This window comes from Lepisma saccharinum, chromosome 8, assembly GCF_977018435.1.
Source record: "Lepisma saccharinum chromosome 8, izLepSacc3.1, whole genome shotgun sequence".
Taxonomy (NCBI): Eukaryota; Metazoa; Arthropoda; class Insecta; order Zygentoma; family Lepismatidae; genus Lepisma; species Lepisma saccharinum.
This window is the reverse complement of record NC_139236.1, coordinates 52,992,093-53,014,504: the sequence shown is the minus strand read 5'-3', so window position 1 is coordinate 53,014,504 and position 22,412 is coordinate 52,992,093. Positions and strand designations below refer to the sequence as shown.

General features: G+C 37.9%; 1 protein-coding gene and 1 non-coding gene across 4 annotated transcripts in view; both read right to left on the bottom strand.

Annotated features, from left to right (window-relative positions):
- Gapvd1 (GTPase activating protein and VPS9 domains 1) overlaps positions 1-22,412 on the bottom strand; it is an 87,152-nt gene that overhangs the window by 20,422 nt on the left and 44,318 nt on the right. For 2 of the 3 annotated variants that reach the window (XM_083126653.1, XM_083126655.1), the window contains exons 14-20: positions 20,618-20,703; positions 16,942-17,154; positions 14,722-14,900; positions 12,936-13,062; positions 12,435-12,583; positions 11,105-11,220; positions 7,115-7,200 (exon numbers count right to left, since the gene is read on the bottom strand). In XM_083126653.1, coding sequence (XP_082982779.1) covers positions 7,115-7,200; positions 11,105-11,220; positions 12,435-12,583; positions 12,936-13,062; positions 14,722-14,900; positions 16,942-17,154; positions 20,618-20,703 — 956 coding nt within the window. The remainder of the gene's footprint in view (positions 1-7,114; positions 7,201-11,104; positions 11,221-12,434; positions 12,584-12,935; positions 13,063-14,721; positions 14,901-16,941; positions 17,155-20,617; positions 20,704-22,412) is intronic. The other variant, XM_083126654.1, reaches the window with a different exon arrangement.
- TRNAS-GGA (transfer RNA serine (anticodon GGA)) lies at positions 883-953 on the bottom strand. Its single transcript has one exon. It is a non-coding gene; the product is annotated as a tRNA-Ser (tRNA).

Genomic DNA, 22,412 nt, shown 5'->3' with positions numbered 1-22,412 from the left:
AATGTACCATTTGTGTAAGGCATGTAATAGTAACTTTTCAGTGTCAAATTCAAAAAATATTAATTTAAATACAGATATCAAGTTCACACATAGACAATGAACATAATGTTAACATTAATGATGAGCACAATATCCATTGATCATGGTGACACAGTACAACAGGTTGCTATTTTTTCATATCACACAGTCCTACTTTTGTATTATCCTGATCAGATCAGATATGATAGATATATACTGCCTATGTGAAATATATAAAATATATTATTGTATATTGGCCTGGTGAAAAGCAAAGCTGTTAAGTTGAAAACAAATATCTGGAATATTGCATGTAAGCATGAGGAAAGTCCCAGAAACTGGGTCAAAATATTGAAATTTTGGGACAAGAATTGTGCAAGGTTGGTTATGCGAACATTAAAAAAAAAGAGGATATTCTAGCAATTTAATCTCTCACTGAATAATTGTAAGTGTTAGAACATATTGCAACTTGACCATGTTAATTTACTATAGTTCTGCTCTAAAATATTCATAGAATTATTTATACAGAAGTAACAAAAAACAAGTGTGGCCTCAAAACACTATTTTGCAATGGAATTACTTAAAAGTTTTCTGTTTGCATATGCCTGGATATGGAAAGAATCTGTCCTTCAGCAAGAAATCTGTAATTACATCCAAACTAATACTCTGCAATGTTCACATCTTGCCAGCTAATTATGGTATATATGTATTGGTTCTAGTGTACTAATTAAGTGTATGTAATGTCTGAAACATACCTAACAATTTTTCTTACATATCAGTTTCTGATAAAATTTAACACTTAAAAGTCTTCATTAAATTAGGGCCACACAGATGATGTACTACGTAGAACTGTTAGCAAAAAAATGCAGGCTCGACCAGGACTCGAACCTGGGTCTCTGGCATTCCGTGCCATTGATCTACCACTGAGCTACCGAGCCAGCCTGGCTTCGCCTGATTTTTCGCTTCTGCTGTTTTACCTGTGTGGAATCATCTTTGTCAGTGCTACCGCAACGGAATCTGTTGCCTTTGAAACACAGTAGACGTTGACGTTGCCCCTTTTCTTTAATTAATTTAATGAAGTAACATCTCTACACTGGGAGGAAAGAGGCAACATCAACGTCTACTGTGTTTCAAAGGCAACAGATTCCGTTGCGGTAGCACTGACAAAGATGATTCCACACAGGTAAAACAGCAGGAGCGAAAAATCAGGCGAAGCCAATAGCACGGTAGCTCAGTGGTAGAGCAATGGTATGGAATGCCAGAGACCCAGGTTCGAGTCTTGGTCGAGCCTGCATTTTTCGCTAACAGTTCTACTTAAAAGTCTGTTTTACACAATAATGCTTCAACGCCAAGCATGTTTTTCAATGCTGAGCATGTTTTCAGTGGAAAGTTTAAAATCACACAACGTAATAAATAAAAATTGATATCTTGGTAACTACAAATGCTAGTATCAAATTTCAGCATGGATTAGGCTATAAGCATATGGTAAAAAAAAATATTGTCATTGATCAAGTAGAAGAAAAAGACCAAAGTAAAAAATACAATATTTCTTTAACGAACATTGAACCTTGTTGGGCCTAACTAGGGCAATGCGAGGATGTGACAGTTCAAAAAAGTACCCGTACATTGCCTAATATGCATTCCATTCTCATGGTAAGAATTGCATACTTTTTGCTGATACTTTCCGAGAAAGGAATATATTCGAATGTAAAAACCGGGGTTGTTTTTGGTGGGAAATTTAAAATTCCTTCAAGGTTTTAATATATATATATATATATATATATATATATATATATATATAATGGATAAAAGCAAGGAGGGCCAAAAGGGCTAAGTAAAAATCAAATAAGGTAAAAGGAAACACTCACCGGACAGTAGGAAAATTCAAAATTTTCGCTAATTTATAGCATCATCGGTGTGAGAAGAAACAGAAGACGGAACCGAAAGTTGGGGTCCTGCAGAGTTGCCAGGTCCCCATTGAAGAAGAAGCGGTGCGTAGAACGAAAAAAACACTGTTTCGTCACCAGGCTCGTCGTAAACTGTGAGTGTGTAGGATGAGTTGGGAGGGAGGGCGGGAGGGTGGGTGAGGGTTGGGCATTACTGGGTGGCCTTGTTCAGGCCAGGTGGAGTGGTTGCACTCATGGCCGATATATAGGCCCTCTCCCATCTTTTGCGAACAGAGGTGTTGGCTGGTTGGGGTAGGAGGTGGATGATCGCTACCCGGAAGCAGTCGTTGAAACTGATGTTGTGGTGGTTGGTGTGGACGGCGCACACAACCTGGACTTCACTGTTGCCGTCCACACCAACCACCACAACATCAGTTTCAACGACTGCTTCCGGGTAGCGATCATCCACCTCCTACCCCAACCAGCCAACACCTCTGTTCGCAAAAGATGGGAGAGGGCCTATATATCGGCCATGAGTGCAACCACTCCACCTGGCCTGAACAAGGCCACCCAGTAATGCCCAACCCTCACCCACCCTCCCGCCCTCCCTCCCAACTCATCCTACACACTCACAGTTTACGACGAGCCTGGTGACGAAACAGTGTTTTTTCGTTCTACGCACCGCTTCTTCTTCAATGGGGACCTGGCAACTCTGCAGGACCCCAACTTCCGGTTCCGTCTTCTGTTTCTTCTCACACCGATGATGCTATAAATTAGCGAAAATTTTGAATTTTCCTACTGTCCGGTGAGTGTTTCCTTTTACCTTATTTGATTTATATATATATATATATATAATATATATATATTATATATATATATATATATAACACAGGAATAGGGTTAGAAATGGTGCCAGAAGGCGGATAAATACAAATAATGAAGGAGACAGTAAACACTTACCACACAAATAGAAATAATTCAATATTCCGCGATCTGAGTCACATTTTCAAGAAGGTAGATAAAAGATCGACGACACTTTGAGTAGAGGCACAGAATACTGACCGTAGCGTCTCTGCGGTCAGTGTTGCCAGAAACAGTTGAAAGGAAACACGAAATACTTTAGCCAGTGTTTACTGTGAGGTGGGTGGGTAGTTTCGGGAGGAAAGGAAAGAGTTACTGGTTGGCTAGGTTGAGTCCGGGGGGTATAGTGGCGTGCATGCCTGCTATATAGGCCCTTTCCCATCGCTCTGCGGAAAGATGTGTCAGAGCGGGGGGGTAAAAGGTGGATGATGGCAACACGGAAGCAGTTATTGAAGGTGGTGTTATGGCTGTTGGTGTGGATGGCAACTGTGAAATCGGAGTTTTGGGTGATTTTCGTAATGTGAGGGTGGTATTGGGTATCAGACATACCTCCACTCCCTCCTCCCCATCCTGCACAGTGATCCCGAGACCAGAGACATCTTTCGGGAAAAACCTAGGGTCGTCTTCCATCGCCCCCCCAACCTCCAAACATCTTGGTCCGAAACACCCCCACCCCTTCCGCACCCCTTCCCCCAGCCCACAGGTGCAACAAACCCAGATGCAAGACCTGCCCCATACTCATCACCTCCCCCACCCTCCTGATCCCTACAGCGGCAGGTGAGTTCACCCTTCACCCTAAGGGCACCTGCCACTCATCCAACCTAATTTACACCCTCATCTGTCAAATCTGCGGCAACTTCTACCTAGGCGAAACCTCCACCCCCTTGAATCTAAGGATAAATAATCACCATTCCTCCACCCAAAACTCCGATTTCACAGTTGCCATCCACACCAACAGCCATAACACCACCTTCAATAACTGCTTCCGTGTTGCCATCATCCACCTTTTACCCCCCCGCTCTGACACATCTTTCCGCAGGCGATGGGAAAGGGCCTATATAGCAGGCATGCACGCCACTATACCCCCCGGACTCAACCTAGCCAACCAGTAACTCTTTCCTTTCCTCCCCGAAACTACCCACCCACCTCACAGTAAACACTGGCTAAAGTATTTCGTGTTTCCTTTCAACTGTTTCTGGCAACACTGACCGCAGAGACGCTACGGTCAGTATTCTGTGCCTCTACACAAAGTGTCGTCGATCTTTTATCTACCTTCTTGAAAATGCGACTCAGATCGCGAAATATTGAATTATTTCTATTCGTGTTGTAAGTGTTTACTGTCTCCTTCATTATTTGTATATATATATACAGTGCGTCCATTTCGATCTGCAGCCGAGAGATCGGGAGAAACGTGGCGGGCGGCGCTGACGGAGATGCCGACATTTGAGGCCTGTAATGCCCGCTTATTTTTGTGGACATCTTGCAAAACGAGCACTAACCTGTGTTATAACATGCAAAAGTTCTTCTGTAATTCTTCCAAGTTCCACCCTTATATACACAAATAAATACGCTTTAGAAATTATATTAAGAGCCACAGATAATACTCTGTAAAACATTTTAATCATAGTTTTGACCAGTAACGTCCTGCTTAAGTTTATATCCTTGAAAGAGTTTTGTGTCTATGGGGATCGTTTGGAGGTTTCGAATGTGCAACACTGTATCAAGATTACGCTGCAGACGAACCGTTAAAAGCTAATGGTGTTCGTGAGCTTCCTTGCAATCCGAAATCTCCTAGCTCAAGTTTTTTGTTCTTTCGCGACTACAGAGCTGTGAATATAGTGGCAGGCAGATGTAAACCAAGAGCGTGTTAATTTCGTACTGTGCGTAAGAGTGTTATTCTTGGTTACTTGCCGTTACTTGTTTATGTTATTGCAGTGTGTATGTGTGTTGTGTCAGTCAGACGATTGGAATGCCAGCCGCAAGGTTCACGTTAGAACAAATAATTTTTATGTATGACACTTACGTGAAAACAGACTCGTGTCGAGACGTGTGTAGGCAATTTGTACAGAAATTCCCAGGCGTTTCACCTCCACATAGAGATACGGTTAGACGTCTTGTCCTTAAATTACGAGAAACTGGATCGTTAAATTTTAAAACACCTAAGCAAAAACGACGGATTCTAACCGAAGCAAAACTCGATGAAATTGGTGCAGCGTTAGAACGTTCTCCAAACAAACCTCTACGCCGTGTTTCACAGGAGATGGGCGTGTCAAAATCATCAGCACATACAGCCACTAAGCTACTAAAATTAAAACCGTACAGAGTTTCTATAGTGCAAGAATTACGGCCCCCTGACAACGTAAGTAGAGTAAATTTCTGTAATTGGGTTTTGCAGAATATTGTAGATGGTATTGTTGATCCACAGTTAATAATTTTTTCGGATGAGGCATGGTTTCACTTGCGTGGTCATGTTTGTTCACAGAACAATAGATACTGGAGCACTGAAAATCCCCGAATAATACACGAAGTTCCGTTACACGATGCAAAAATTGGTGTGTGGTGTGCTGTAAGTGCCAAAAGAATAATAGGGCCTATATTTTTTGAAGACACAATAAATTCAGAGAGGTACCGCACACAAATACTCGCGCCGTTTTTTCAGTTGTTATCAGATAATGAGAGACAATATGGGTATTTTCAACAAGATTCGGCCACAGCCCATACCGCTGCTGATTCTTTGGATGCTATAAGGGAGGTGTTTGATGACAGAATAATTTCAAGAGGTTTATGGCCTTCACGTTCGCCAGATTTTACCGTATGTGACTATTATTTGTGGGGAACCTTGAAAAATAGAGTCTACCGAAATAACCCTCATAGCATCGACGAACTAAAAGACAATATAAGGGCAGAACTAGGAAGAATTACGGAAGAAGAACTTTTGCGTGTGAATCAAAATTTCATCAAACGATGCCAGGAATGTGTGAATGTAGGTGGACATCACTTTGAACAACTCTTATAACACAGGTTAGTGCTAGTTTTGCAATATTTATATAAATGTCTGCATATGTCCATAAAAATATGCGGGGCATTACAGGCCGCAAATGTCGGCACCTCCGTCAGCGCCGCCCGCCACGTTTCTCCCGATCTCTCGGCTGCAGATCGAAATGGACGCACGGTGTATATAATATATAAATACAAATAAGGTAAAAGGAAACACTCACCGGACAGTAGGAAAATTCAAAATTTTCGCTAATTTATAGCATCATCGGTGTGAGAAGAAACAGAAGACGGAACCGATGATGCTATAAATTAGCGAAAATTTTGAATTTTCCTACTGTCCGGTGAGTGTTTCCTTTTACCTTATTTGATTTATATATATATATATATATATATATATATATATATATATATATATATATTATATACACCGTGCGTCCATTTCGATCTGCAGCCGAGAGATCGGGAGAGAAACGTGGCGGGGCGGCGCTGACGGAGGTGCCGACATTTGCGGCCTGTAATGCCCCGCATATTTTTATGGACATATGCAGACATTTATATAAATATTGCAAAACTAGCACTAGTGTTTCCTTTTACCTTATTTGATTTTTACTTAGCCCTTTTGGCCCTCCTTGCTTTTATCCATTATATATATATATATATATATATATATATATATATATATCTCAGAAGTTATGTATGCTAGTTACAAATTATACCTACTTTTCTTCAGTAGATACTAGGCTACAAGCCCATAGTTGGGAAAAAAAAAAAAAAAAAAATCTTCCATTTATCAAGTAGAAGACAAAAGTAAAAAAGTCTTCTTTTTCACGAAATTTGAATTTCGTCAGGCCCTCAAGTAGGCAATGCCGGGATGTGAGGGCTTAAAACGGTGACTGCATATCACCTGACAGGGGTTCTCATGGCAAAAATTGCACATTTGCTGCTGTAAAAATAATTTCTAATGTAAAGGCCATGTTTTTTCTTGGGAGGGAAATTCCCCCCCCCTCCTCCCCCCAAATATTGCCAGAATCAAATTAAAGTTTACTAATTACTAATTAGATGCCACAAGGTTCAAACAAGAATCTCAGAACTTTACTGAGTCAAAGTATGTTCCCAAAAAAAAAAAAAAAAAAAAAAGTGATACATATGTGACATCTTGGCATTAGTTACTTGTCACTTGAATGTGACATATGTGTCATTTCCTGGTATTTAAGGGTTAAAGCTAAACTCGACATAAAAAACTTAAAATGTGAGAAACACATCGAGTTCCACTAGAATACTGACTTCCTACATGCTAAAGGTTAATTTCATTTATCTTTTTTAACTACTATTGCTATTATTAGCCTATTCCTTACCATTCTGTCCGGGCCTCCCATCATCAGATAAACCTCTTCGTAAGCGTATATGACCATCACCGTCACCACCCATGCTAGGGTCAAACCTGTAAAACATAAATACACCATAATTAATCATACTTGCATCGCAGGCAATTTTGTAACTACGTGTTTTGTTGTATGAAAATAGTGTCTCCACATATATACTGATTTCAGCTATATGTTCACTAAAACATCCTCTAATGCCAACTGCTTAATAGAATATGTCCTTACCAGTAGAGGATGAAAAACAATAGTACTTAATAAAAATGCTAAATTTTACCAGTTTCACACTGGCATTACCAAAGAATAAATGGAGGAAATATTTTGCTGGAATATGGTTCAAAATCTCTCCAAAACTGAATGAGAACGAACTATGAGCATTATAACTTTCAAGTAATTCAAAATTGCAAATGTCATATTTTGAAAACCAATTTTACAGTGATTGGCATTTATGATAAAGGCTGTCTTTACTTGAAGTACTTCTGTTCTTGAAGATTATGGTGTGGATGACTCTCTGAAGCTTGGAAACTCATCTGCTTGTATATCTTTGAAAACATCTTGAACGTTTAAAACCAAGAAAGCCTCCACTCTCATATCCGACTCATGTAAACACCTTTCATTGCTTTATTTCAAAGAAAAGTGTACAACAAATATATAATTTCATGTGCCTTTAGTGAAGAATTACTTTACTTGCCTATTAATGTCAGTGATTCGCTGTCACCACTCAAAGGAAACTGTAGATTGACATTCAATAAATTCTAAAACAGTGCAAGCACAGGGTGACAATTAATGAACTACATGAAATAAAATGGAAATTAGTGACAAACCACGCAGTACACAAACTGTATTGCACATGTAAACAGCACTACAGACATTTGGATTTAGGTTATGACATGTTCGATATGTCTGCCATCTCTGGCGATGATGTGGCATAGACAAACAGCAAAATTCTGCATGACCCGCTGAAGTGTCGAAACATCGATGCTGTCGATGACCTCGGCAATGGTTTTGGGTGTATTTCTCTACACCTTGCCCTTAACATAGCCCCACAAAAATGAGTCACATGTGTTCAGATCCGGGGAATATGGCGGCCAAGTGAGTCCCCTACCAGTGGCCTCTGGGTATCCCAGAGCCAGAAAGCGGTCCCCAAAATACTCCTCCAGGACGTCAAACACTCTCATGGTCCGATGGGGTCGAGCTCCGTCTTGCATGAACAACATCTTGTCGAAATCAGGGTCACTTTGGATAATGGGTATGAAATCATTTTCCAAAACAGTCACGTATCGTACAGTAGTCACCGTGCTGTCAAGGAATATCGCACCGATTATTCCATGACTGGACAATGCACACCACACCGTCACCCGTTGAGGATGGAGAGACTTCTCGATTGCGAAATGCGGATTCTCAGTCCCCCAAATGTGCCAATTTTGCTTACTGACAAACCCATCCAAATGAAAGTGGGCTTCGTCGCTAAACCAAACCATATTCACATCAAATTCCTGGTCGTCAATTCTCTGGAATTGGCGAAAAACAACCGCTGTTCCATGGCCACGGGTCTTAATGGCTGATGGGTTTGAATTTTGTATGGGAAGAGAAGCAGATCTTCAACAACAATTTGTCGCAGGGTCTCCCGGTTGATTCCCACCACTTGTGCAGCTCGTCTGATTGATTTCCGTGGGCTGGTTTGAAACACAGCGCGTGTCTTCTCGATGTTTTCAGGCGTTTTCACACTTGTTTGTCGACCGACATTGCCAACACTGTCATCACAAACACTACCTGTTCTTTCAAACTTGCGAATCAAATTCTTGATTGTTAGCACACTTGGACGGGTTGTCTTTAACTTGTACTCGGTTGCAAACTTCCTTTGCACCGCAATCGGACTGTTATTGCTCACATAATAGGCCTTATCAAGTGATATAAGCTCCTGCACGCTGTACCGTGACATTTTCACTTGCAAATGGCCGACATCAACACCTTGCGTGCGCATGCGCATACGAATTCCCATCATGCCCTGTGGCCAGCCACGCAGTTTGGATGTCATCACACGAACCGTTCAGAAATTATGACGGTTTTATTTCATATAGTTCATTAATTGTCACCCTGTATAACAAAGCATGTGAGCATTTTGCCCATAGTCATGAATCTTGATTTTCAGCTGGTTCACTAGATATCACTTGTACATATATGTTCATATTCTTTTGTCACTATATGATAATTATCTTGAAAACTGGTTGCCACAGTTGGTGGGCTTGTCATTGGTCTGTATTACACTGGATTGTTTCAAAGGATTTCATAGGTTTTTCCATAACACACTGCAGGGTGGCAAGTTTTCAAGGCAAACTTTCTAAAAATTCAAAGGTTCAAAATCAAACAGATGTTTTCTATATTTCATCCTTACATATTACTGCATATCTCACCCCCCCCCCCCAAACAACACAGACACAAATACGTATATTAACAATCTAAAGGGTCTGTGCAATTCTAATGTATCCAAAAATTCTAATTCAATTTCATTGAACGGTATATATATTTCATTTAAGATGCAGATATAGTAATCTAAGAAAAATTGTTAATTTGTATAAGTATTTCAAATTTATTTAATCAATTTCAAGATATCTCATCTTGCAATAATATTTCCCGACATCCTCCGTATGGTCTAAGGTGCTATGCTTTGGATACTGACTGCTGGATGGCATGGGTTCGATTCCTCCTAGATGCTAGATTCAGTCTTTGGGTTCTCAGCCTGTGTATAGGACCGGTGGCAACCCACCATCATGAGGAAATTGGGGAGCTACGAGTGAGTAGCGTAACCCGGTCATAAAAATCTCCTATAACGGCGGAGGGTTCGACATGCTGACCCCACCTCACCCCATTACCGGTTGAAGATCTCCACACCTCTAGGTAGGATTGTGGGAGGGAGACTGGCAGTCAGGAGATAGGCCAAGGTTCTTCGACAGCTGTCGCGCCATGGGTTATAATAATATTTCCCATGTCAGATAGATTGTTCTGCAAAGGACACTAGCAAAGCAAACTGATTGAGATAATTCTCTTTTATTGTCCATGCATCTTTCTTTTCTTTTCCTTCATCGATAAAAATAAAAAGCTAAACTCTAAAAAACTTGTCTCAGGGCATTAATAAATATGTACAAAATCAATGGGATTTGGATTAATAAAAGTTGCAATATTTCACGTCTACGGACAAAACTTCAAGCAGAATTCACATATAATTCCCAGTGAGCAGCCACCCTGCACTGTTATTTTTTTTTGTTACACTTGTGCAAAATTTTGACATTTGATGTTATGTCCTGGTGTCCTGATTCTGGTGTCAGTCTGCTCCCTTTATAAATTTTTAAATTGAAAGCTGAAACTAAGACGTAGGAATCTAAACTCTCCAGAGGGTGTAACAAGCTTTCTTCCATAAAGGTTACAACCTTTTACAGTGACACAGCCCTCATCTTACGGGAATATTATGTAACAAGTATGTTTAACTGACAATACACTAGTATGAAACTAAAGCATTCTAATTTCAAATTACTGGGCATGTGGTAGAATGTGAAACATTGTAATATTAATTGAATAATCAGCTACATGAAACATTACATGAATTCAAATTCAAATTTTAATATTTGCTGCAAATTGTGATTGATTGGTTATATTTTATATCGCTTTTCTGCCACTTTTGGCTAATCACGAAGATGAGGATGAGTGACAATATGAATCTTGTCCAATCCAATCTCACTTTCATTTCTTTCATTCAATCTGCCTTGCTGATCAAAATAATTTCTGTCCGGAAGGAATAAAAGTATTTTCTTAACTTTTTGATAATTTTGTTGATACATTTTACTGTTTAAAATACATACACTATCTAGACACCCTGATATGATGTCTGAGAGCAATGTCAATGTTTTAAAACAAATTATCTGTACTCACTAGAATTAAATAATGACTAAAGCTAATTGGATACCATACCCTCTTGACATGTCATCTTGTGTTCCCCGAGGAGATTTTCTGTTCCGATTTTTGAAAGGTAGCTTGAAATTTCGAAAAAAGCTTCTCTTGTGTTTTTGGTCATCGTCAAGTAATTCCTGAAATAAAATAAAATCATGTTTCTGGGACAGAAAGATGTGGTAGCAAATTATTATACTTGAATGAAGTTCTTACTTATTTGCGAAACTCTTTTCTAGGTATATATCACCAAAGTTAATAGAACTTCATAACAAACAGTTTTGCAGATATGATAATTACATTTCAGTGTAAAAAAAATCAGATGTTCTATGAAAACAAAATATTCATGAAACAAGATTTGGTTTGTGAACACAAGTGGAATTTTCTGAGGTTCATACATTGAGGTAGAAATTATTACTCACCCTGCATGATCTGACAAGAAAATGAAAACTCCTAAACCTGTACTTATTTTGATATCAATCTTTTTGGCATTGCCTAATGCCATAATCAGATAAAAAAAACCTATGTACAATACATGATGATAGTATTACAGAATGACAAAAATATTTGGGACAATATGCATATTATCAGTCATTTAAAAATGTATAAACAACACAATGTTTTCTATTACAGGCAATGTTTCACAATTCTCAGGTAAGGCTATTCCTTGTGCATCAACACTGTGGGTAGTTTGCACTAATCAAATATTGTGGAGACAAGTCTCTTGTCAAGAATAAAATATTCAACAGGTCATATGATTTAATACAAAAACAGCCTTAAATTCATGTCACAGCTCTTTACTACAATTAATACGCATATCTGAGAATTAGTTGAGGCTGTGGAGGGGTCTATTATATGCAGCACACAAGAACATAACACAGAACACACAGAGAACTATACTGGTTGTGGCTCCATGCACAAGAGCCCTGTTGGCCTGTTCATTGATTGATTTGGTTTCTTTTACTTCGCTTCTCTGCTACATTTGGCTAATCATGAAGATGAGGATGAGTGATGATATGAAATTGACCATTGCCTGTTGTTTTTTCATGCTGCTGACATCAAGGGAGGAGTCACCGCTGATGTTATCGGTGTGTGTGCAAATGCGCTAAGGTACCTCACTTTACTGACAAGACTCTAAAAAACTAATTACATGTTGTAGAATCAAGTAAGTCTTCCTGTAAAATACACCTATTTTATTTGTTTTGATTGATAGTATCAATATCTCCATGGGAAATACTCGAACGATTATTACTAAAATAAAAAAAACAAGACTTATTGTTGGAAAATCTACAACTCTACTCTTTTCACTAAGCTGAATTAGCAATGGATTATGATTTTCCAAGTATGTCCATACCTTATCTCCTCTTTCTGCTGTTTTATCAAAGCTTATGCTCTTAGGGATGGCCCCTGTAGATACTGATGAACCTGCTGGCTTGCTTGTACCTATAATACCATCAGGAATTGAATTTTCTGGTATGGTAGACCCATCTGATACGACAGTGGCTAGAAAGTAATCAATGACATTATTAGTAAATATGTCATTTCACTTTTACCTCCATCAGCATGGAAAGGGAACCATTCTGACACTGATAATTTTCTATGAATAAAGTAATTAAATTCATATACTCTGGTTTAGTGAAATGCATTTCAAATATGCAGACAATCAGATTAATGAAGAAGATGCAGAAATCAATCAGATGCAGAAATCAATCAGATGCTTTATGTTTGTCACTTTATAAAATCACATTGGTACAACATTGGGAAAATTATATATCCATTCTTTATCGATAAATCCATAAAATATGCTATTCCACACATAAAAACGATAAAGAAAACATATAGAATGCACACAAACCTGTCGAAATACTGTTGGGTTTCAACCGAGGATCACTACTGCCACTGCTGCTGGAGGAAGCAAGACTAGCTGAACTTAGACGAGCAACTGGAGGTCCTACCTCACCATCTACTTCATCTTCAGCAGCCTGTAGAATACAGAAATAACAACTCAGCTGCATATACTTTAGGAAAAAAACAACTTTATGCACATATTTGTCACAAACATATACAGATAGTCATGAATATTAGTGTATCTTGTACATTTCTTATGTCATGTTGTGGTTAACCCTTAAACTACGGCTTGTTCCACAATGGAACAAGGAGCTGTTTCTTGTAGTATGCGACTTTAAGGACATACTGTGACTCGGATATGGTCGGAGATATATGTTTTGAGTTATACATCAGTCTTGAGGCATGTAATTAGCAATTAGTAAAGTTTAATTTAATTCTTCCTAAATTTGGCGGAGGGAGCGATGTCCTAAAAAAATGTGTCTTTTTTTGGGTTCTTTTTCCATTTATTTTGACAACATCGCTCTTTCCTCAATCCTGGTGTCTTGAGACATGCTTTTACTATGGGAAAGCAATAAGTGCACAATTTTTTTTGGTAATGTAATGGAAAACATATCAGGCAATACGCAGGTACCCTTTTGTACCTTCACGTGATGGCCTTGCCTGCATGGGGTCCAATAAATTTCAAATTTTGTGAAAAATTAGTTTCTATGCTTTCTTCTTCTTCTAACAGATTAAGGAAACTTTGTTTCTTCTAATGCAGGCTTATAGGCCAATGTGTACTGAACCAAACAAGGTATAATATGTAACTCTAAAATCCTTAGTTGTCTCGCACCATGGCCGTGCAGTGTAAGGTATCATGCTTTGGGCTCCGGCTACGGGATGCACTCTGGTTCGGGTCGCCTGTGGGAAGCATAACAACTTTTCTCCTGAGATTTCGGCTGTGTATGAGACCGGCGGTCACCCACCATCGTGATGAAATTGGCGAGCTACAAATGAGTAGCGAGCGTAACCTGGTCATGAAATCCTACGATTGCAACTAGAGGTTCGTCGTCCTGACCACACGTCACTTCATAACTGAGTGGATGATCTCCCACCTGGGGTGAGTGAGTGAGTAGGATCAGATGGGAGTGAGGCTGGCAGTCAGTAGGTAGGCCTGGGCCCTCAATGGGCTGTTGCGCCACAGGTTATACATTATGATTAGTGTCCTTAGTTCCAGTGATATAAAATTTTATTTGAAAGGATGCGGAAGTTTAAATTTCCCGATGAAAACACGTCTGTAGCTCACGGATTCACCAGCAAACACACTTTGTTGTTTAAGGGTTAATCCTGACAATAAGAATGAATGATGATTAGATAAAATTGGAGAACTACTCATAAAGAAACACCCATGTCCAGATCAGGACTCTTGATGTCAAGATCATAAGTTAACCACTCACCATACTCAGCCAATGAGATGTATTTTACATTTTTCTTAGTTATGTTCCTAATCTAGATGTTGAGGGTGAATAATGATTAGATAAGGTTGATGAAAGGACACTAGCAAAGATAAAAACATGCCTAGGGCTTGACTGAGGCAACTTCCATTACTTTCTGTACAATAGCTTTTAAAAGTTCTGCCATTAAGTTACTTTTCCCTCCTCTTCCCTTGGCCATATTTACATTTCAATATTATACACAGCAATTTCACAAAAGATAAACAACTTTTTACATAAATATTTAGATGAAACAATAATTTTTTTAAAAAAAGTTTCATTTTCATGAAAATTCATTGTATGACAACATACAAAACATACCTGTTTGGGTTCTGAATCTGTAGTTACAATAGGCTTAACAGCTACTTGCGAACAACCATTCACTTCAGGTACAGCTACACCATTTACATCATGAAAGGAAACTGTCCCATCGATAGACTTCAAGTCTCTTGGTTTTGGTATCCCATGAATTAAACCCGATGATTCTTCACCATCTGGTGCTACATCATATAAAAGAATTTCAAAATTACAACAGGTCCATGCAATAAGAAAACAATTAACTGTCGCCATTAAGAACACACTACTCAATTCTCTCGACAAACACATAGATTTATTACAAAATCAGAGCCTCGATTGTTTTCTCAACTGAGAATCTCTCAAAATCGAAAACTGATTTACTTTTAGACTTTATAATGAGAGTAAAATTACCAATTTCTACAAATTTTAGCCTCAAAACAATAAACTTACATACATTATGTGATTAAGCTCTGTACGGCGAACAACAGATTTTATATTCCGAGTCTTTACATTTTCCTTCCATTATACATACAATCTTTGTGGTTCCAATACAGTAATATGTTTTAACATTTTGCCAGATCTTAAGTTTTCCTAAATTTTACTTTATTTTTTTAACCGTAGTCCCTTGGAAAATGTAAAATCGAAGTTCTGCTAAATTTAAGTTAAAGGGCAGAAATCCATTAGAAACTAGTAGTGTCACTGGACTAGCCCAGATGCGATGAAAATAGAACATCAGGAGGGAAATTTATGATAGTGGTTGCGGAGCATAGCATAAGTATAGTTCAGAATGTCACTGGGGACAAATGCCCATGATCAGTTTTAATTCTCAGAAAGGCATTCAGGCCATTCATGTGCGAGCTGAAGCGAAGTGTACAGAACCAACTTGTGGGTTACCTCCCCACTTGATTTTCTTTAACTCTCAGGAGGACAACAGGTTTTCAAATGTGCAGTGCACACACAAAAATAAAAAAATAAAATAGAAGGAAACCTGTTCACTGTTGAGGTTGCCCTTTTTTCCCCTTCAAAGTATTGAGCTCTTGGGAGAAGGGTAATCATGTATCCCATTACACTCCAACCAAAAAATATCCAACTTCAAATTACCCTTATGGCCTCTGCAATAATTTTAAATGTAGCAAGTACTCTTAAGAGTCCTACAATGGCTCCAGGTGCAATAAAAGCCATATTTTAGGTACTACTTCTTTACATAACATTTTCTGATTTTCCATGACTTCCCTGGTTACAGGATGATTTGCATGACTTTTCAGGCTAGTGGAAACCTTACTCATCCTGGTACACTATGTACGATATATTGATTTTAATTTTTGTCATTTTAGAGTCGCTTCTCTGCCACTTCCGGCTAATTGTGATAATGAGGATTGAGATAATGATATGATGTAATTGATGAAGAAATACTCACAAGGAACACTCATATTCATGAAGGTGATTCAAACCTAGGCCTCCTGGCACCATAGTCTGCAGTGTTCACCACTCTGCCACAGAAGTTGGAATGTACGTACAGTATATTGTAGATGGTAGCACTACCATCTACAATATTATAGGAACAGATGTGAAACTTTTACCAATTTAAAAGTTACCGATAGTGAAAACTCACAGTTTATCTATGAGATAAAAACTTCAAATGTTTCAAGAATAATTCTAACTGATTGATTTGCTTTATTTTACTTCACTTTTTGTGCCACTTTTGGCTAATTTGCGAAGATGGGGATGAGTGATGATATGATGAATGCCCAGGCCAGGATTTGAAACCGGGACCCCTGGCATCATAACGTGATGTGTTAACCTCCCCGCCATGGGGGCCGGCAACTCTAACTGAGTGGCCGTAATGAGTTTTGCTGTTAGACACTTAGATTTGCATATTCAGACATTTACGTTAAAAAAACAACCTGGAAACATAAATTATACCTTCATAATTACTGAAAAAGAACAAAATGGATGAATTTTGTACTAAATTATGGGCTATTATTTTAATACTGGATTGGAGAAATTATCGGCAATTTTACACATATACCGATATTTCTGTATTGACCAATAACGGTTGTCATGGAACACATTTGGGAGATAAATACTGTGCTGAAATAGTAATAAATAATAATAATTTACTAAATAAGTTTCATGTTCAACTTGATAACATCAGTTTAAAACCACCAAATTTCTTAAGACCACCAAATTCTATTGTAAATTTATAAGTATTACAAAAAATTCAGTAAACATAATAGAACGCACCAATTTTTAAGTATTTCAGGTTGTGCTCGAGTTCACGAAAAGCTGATCCTATACCAGTCAAATTCAAAGATGACCTCTCATACTGGATTTTTCTTTGAGGGAAGAATTCTGAAGGCTCAACGTGTTGTGCAATTGTAACTGCTGGACCATCCACATTATCAGATCTTCCTTGTGGTTCCTCTCGGATTGGACGAAACATAACACTGCTCGCTGCTACAAAAGACATGAGACAACATCTTGAAATGTTATGCACAGTGCGCGAGCTTGCACGCACAAATGCACACACACAGAAAGACAGGAGAGAAATTGGGCAAAATTTAGTTCTGATTTTAAAATCATGTATACTGTAGTTCCAGTTTAGAAATAATCCATCACTCTCCTGAATCCTTTATAACTTATTCTGATGCCAATATGAATTAAAAAAAATAAAAAATGTTCTTACAATATTGAAACATGCACTGTAACTATATCCACCTTTTGAATAATGAATCTAATTTTGCAGACACATATTGTAACGACTATACCAGTGATACCAGTTTCAACTGTATGATGCAATTGTGAGAGTGAGAGTGCATGGTTAACCACAAACTCTTTAAAAATGTGGTTGTAAAAGACAAGGGCATGAATGGAATAGTTTATATGCTTGTTGATTGTTCTTTTTGGAGTGTTTTAAACTAACTAAAGTTGAAAGTATTGTTAATTGTATGTATATGTGTTTTGGAATAGTGGAAGATTAAAATATGAACCGTGGTTGAGAGCTGTTATTTGGAACTTGAGTAGTAGCATTATATCGTGTGTATAAAAATACTCAGCACGAGCTAATAAGTGACAAAATATAAGTTTTCACCCATGCACAAGGAAATGTAAAGTGAAGTATTAGTACTAAGAATTCAGATCAGGGGTAGAGAAACAAAAACAGGACTTTGCTTGGACTGATAGGTGCTTGTCAAGATCAAGTGCTAACGTAAACTTACTGACAACTAATATTCTACCCATCCAATAGCTAGGTTCATCCAACGTTTAATTAAAAATTTTAAAGAAAACAGGATGGTGCAAAAGCCACTTTACACTGAAAATTAAAAAATAATTTAATGTTCTGTGTTCAAAAGGTTTTCCTTCTCCATTAATACATAACTGGAGGTCTGGAATACTTTGACACACACGAAGACCCAGCATATTATTACAGACCAAAAACTGGAAGGCATCCTCAATGTAATCTTTCAGCTTTACAAGTGTTTGCGGTTTCCTTCTATACACTAAATCTTTCACCACACCCCACAGGAAGAAGTCCAATGGGTGAGATCTGATGAACAGAATGGCATGTCAATAACTGCATGCTGTCAAATCACACTATATGGTTAAAAACTTGATCCAAGTACATACAAACACTTCAACGATAAAGGAGAGGATTGACTGATTGATTTGGTTTATTTTACTGTTTTTCTGCCACTTTCTGTCTAATCGTGAAGATGAGAATGAGTGATATGATGAAGCTGCTGAATGGACACTCAAAAAGAATACACATGCCCAAACCAGGATTCGAACCCGGGACCTCTGGCATTGTAGCATGATGTGCTAACCACTCTGCCATGGAGGTTAAGTTATCATAGTTGCCCACATGCATTGTGAGTCCTGGTACCATGGTATAATCCTGTAGTAAATCCAAGTACTTGTCCTCAATGAGGTTGATTGCAATAAGGTATAGACCAATCACATCATGTGACAACATTAAACCCCAAACAGTTGATTTTGCACTTTATAAAAAGCAATATAAAGATTTGCTGGTTTACTTGTCCTGATAGCTTCATCCGGCCACAGTATATGTTACGAAATAATTTTGCATGAACCTGATACTAATCAAGCATTTACCTTACAAAATTGTGGTCCTCTGTCGGGATCATCTTTATACAGCCAATGAAACAGATTAGGAATGTACACTTTGAACTTGTGTTCATGCAAAATCCATTGGATTGACCGATGTGAAATATCAGGTACCTCCACAGCTAATGGTCTTGTGGACTTTCGTGGACTTTCTGTCACAGACAGACAGTTCATTTTCCTCAGTCTGTGCTGTACTAAGTTGCTCGAACAGTTTCATCCATAACAGTACCTTTAAATTCAAATTTTTCTCAGAGATTGCTAATAACCTACGTACAGTGGATTAGACATGAAATGTTCTCTCCAGACTTCTCAAGCAGCAGTTACACAACTTTTATACAAGTTTTCAAATTGAAAAGTTCTTCCTTCTTGGTTAACATTGCGTAAACAAAGAAATAACAATTGCCAATGGAACTGAACTGCTATCCCTTATAACAGTTTTGTTTTATTACAAATCAGTGTGCCAGAAACAACCGGAAAAACTTCCACTATCAGCGATACCAACCAATGCCACTGTAAAATACTGGTATCAAATTATAAGTGCTTACATTTATTTTTTTAGGAGCGTAAAATGACACTACCTTGTACACAAAACCAGGTTAAAAAATTGCATATTTAGACACTTACTTTACTAAAAACTCTGTGTCAGAACAGCCCTTGAAGTACAAAGCCTGCCAATCAGCTTTCATTCCGTGATGCATGATCATGGCATCAAGTCCCATTGCTGATATTTTCTGGCTTTCACAAAGAAGTTTGTTCCTATTGTTTTGAAGTAATTTCCCTATGTCCTCATGATGGTGGGCAAATACCAAATTTTGGTGCTCTACTGGGATAACTTTACGAAACCAGTGTATATGGATTATACTTGTGCTGAGCCAATACTGATGTTGATGTGGCTTGTAGAAAGTATTGGTTCAAATTTTATTCACTGACAACAGCCTAGACTTTTCTGGAGTTCGGGAATTTCAAACCCAAAAATGACGTGAGTCTAAATATCCTACAAATTACGCAAAAGTATAATTGCATTATTTTTGCAACAGAAATAGATTTGGTGATTATGATTAAATGGTTATCTCATGTGAAGTTGTGAATATTTTTAAGCAAAACTCTGATAGATTAATATGGTAGAGTGCCACTTACAAACTATATTTAAAAATTTAGAAATATTCTAATCAATCACTTTAAACTGTTTCAATTTACAAGTATTAACATTGGTATGGGTGGATACTGGTAACAGTAGTTGAAGTATGTACTTGATATCCCCAAAGCATACATTCATACTCATAACAATAGCAACAACATGGAAATATTCTGCCCCAAGTTACATGCTATTTATACAAGTATGAGATCAGTAAATTTATGGGTAATTTTACTAATAAATGAACACATCTATATGCCAATATGGACCGATACTGATTGTGTACCTTGTCTTATAGTCCAGTATAGGTGGTAAGAGAAAAACAGCAACTCATTAATAATGAACTAATTCTTTTTATGATATATTCATCTTGTTACAGTAAGAATTAAAAAAAAAAAATCCAAGCACTCTTGTCAAATTCCTCCATGTCAAACATCAAAATTGTATGTTCTCATAAATTATTTTTACTGTAAAACACAACAGAACAAGTGAATCAGGAAGAGTGTGTGTCTGCATATAGGCACTCTTGAGGAAGAATTAACTCCATTGCTATGATTCTCATATACAAATTAACAACTTATTCCATTGTTCTTTTGTAAGAAGGGGTGCGACAAAAATAATAAATAAGTAAATAAAATTAAATTTAAAAAATCAACTTACGTGCACACTGAGGGGGTGTTTCTTCACCTCCTTCAGGTTCACCTCGAGCTTCAACTTCCACCTCTGACCTTGCAGTGTCATCTGATCTGGAACATGGAAATAACTTTGTTTAAACTTACCTCATTATCTAACCCTAACTGACTGTATTTACCAGTGCAGGTGATATCTTGCATCACTTTGACCTTTTGTAAATTCTAATAATCACTTTCAGTGATCAAAAAATCCCCAAAAAACATTTTTGTACAGCCAAAGGAACTTATATTTTTCGGTTGTTACAAGTGTAAATTATTTGAGTTCTGTGTTACTTGCAGAAAAAAACTTATGTACTTAGAGGCATTGTAGGAGAGAAAATGGTAAAGTCAATTGTGGATTGTGAGTGTTCCACTGAAACTGACAGGCACTCAAAATATTTTTCATGAACAATGTGGAACTCTAAATTATCACATGTGAGTGTTCACAGTGTTTTCTTCAGCTCCTCTAAACAAGGCTCATGTTAATGTGTGCATTTGAAAAAATGCATTTACAACTAATACATACTGTGAGAAAAGTACTGTTTCACTTATAATTTTGAGTTTCTTTGACAGCAAGTGACAGTGGACTTGTAGTCAGCATGTGTTTTTTTAAAAAAATTAACAGTGTTTTAGATTTATTCTTAATGTTGAAGCAGCAATAAACATTATCATGGAGAAGACAACAGGTATGCAGAATAATGCATGTCAGGTGTTACACTTCTGTACTGGAGTATCATGTCATTAATTGGGAATCAGTGATGGGAGATGGAATGTATGTATTCTTTAAGTCTCCGATATTGATGGGCATAATTCAGAAGCCCATTTTAGCAGAGATGCTAAAATGGTATTATGACAATAAAAATAATACATTGTCATAACAACATTTGAAAATGGTTAGGCTAAGTTCAAAGTTCCACATTTGTGCAATATTTATAATAATTTAGTCATAACAGTTATTTTTGACTGGCAATATGAAAAACAAATACAGGGTAAGTCAAAATGATGGAGCCGATTACAGAAATTTATTCTGTGAAATCTAATGAACATATGTTATTATGAGACATGCGCTTCGAAAGGTTAACTTTGAAAGTTTAGCTTCCACGCAGTGTTTCCACTTCCTACAGCTAGGAGTCAGCAGCGAGCAGGAAAATGGCGTTGACTGGAGAACAGAGATCTTTCTGTGTGCTTGATTATCATGTGAACAAGTCTGTGATTAGTCTGCAACGGCATTTTCATATCAAATTTCGGGGAGAACCACCTACTGGGAAAGCCATTCGTAAGTGGTATGAACATTTCAGAGATTTGGGCTGCATCTGTAAACAAAAATCGACTGGGGAAGAGACAGTGGAACGAGTGCGCACATGTTTCGTGCAGAGTCCACAGAAGTCCACCTAACGGGCAGCGAGAGAACTTCAACTTCCACAGAAAACCGTCTGGCGGGTTCTGCGGAAACGTTTACAAATGAAACCCTACCGCTTGCAACTAGTTCAAGCCTTAAAAGACACTGATTATACTTTGCGCGCATCCTTCTGTGCTGATTTCCTCGCATTAATGGAAACGGATGGGTTCTCTGAGAGGTTAATTTACAGTGATTAAGCAACTTTTCACCTTTCAGGGAAAGTGAATAGACACAATGTAAGGATTTGGGGAACTGCTAACCCCATGAATTTGTGGAACACGAATGCGATTCTTCCAAAGTGAATGCCTTTTGTGCCATTTCCCATGAAAAGATTTATGGGCCCTTTTTCTTCCATGAACGTACTGTGACAGGACTTGTTTTCCTT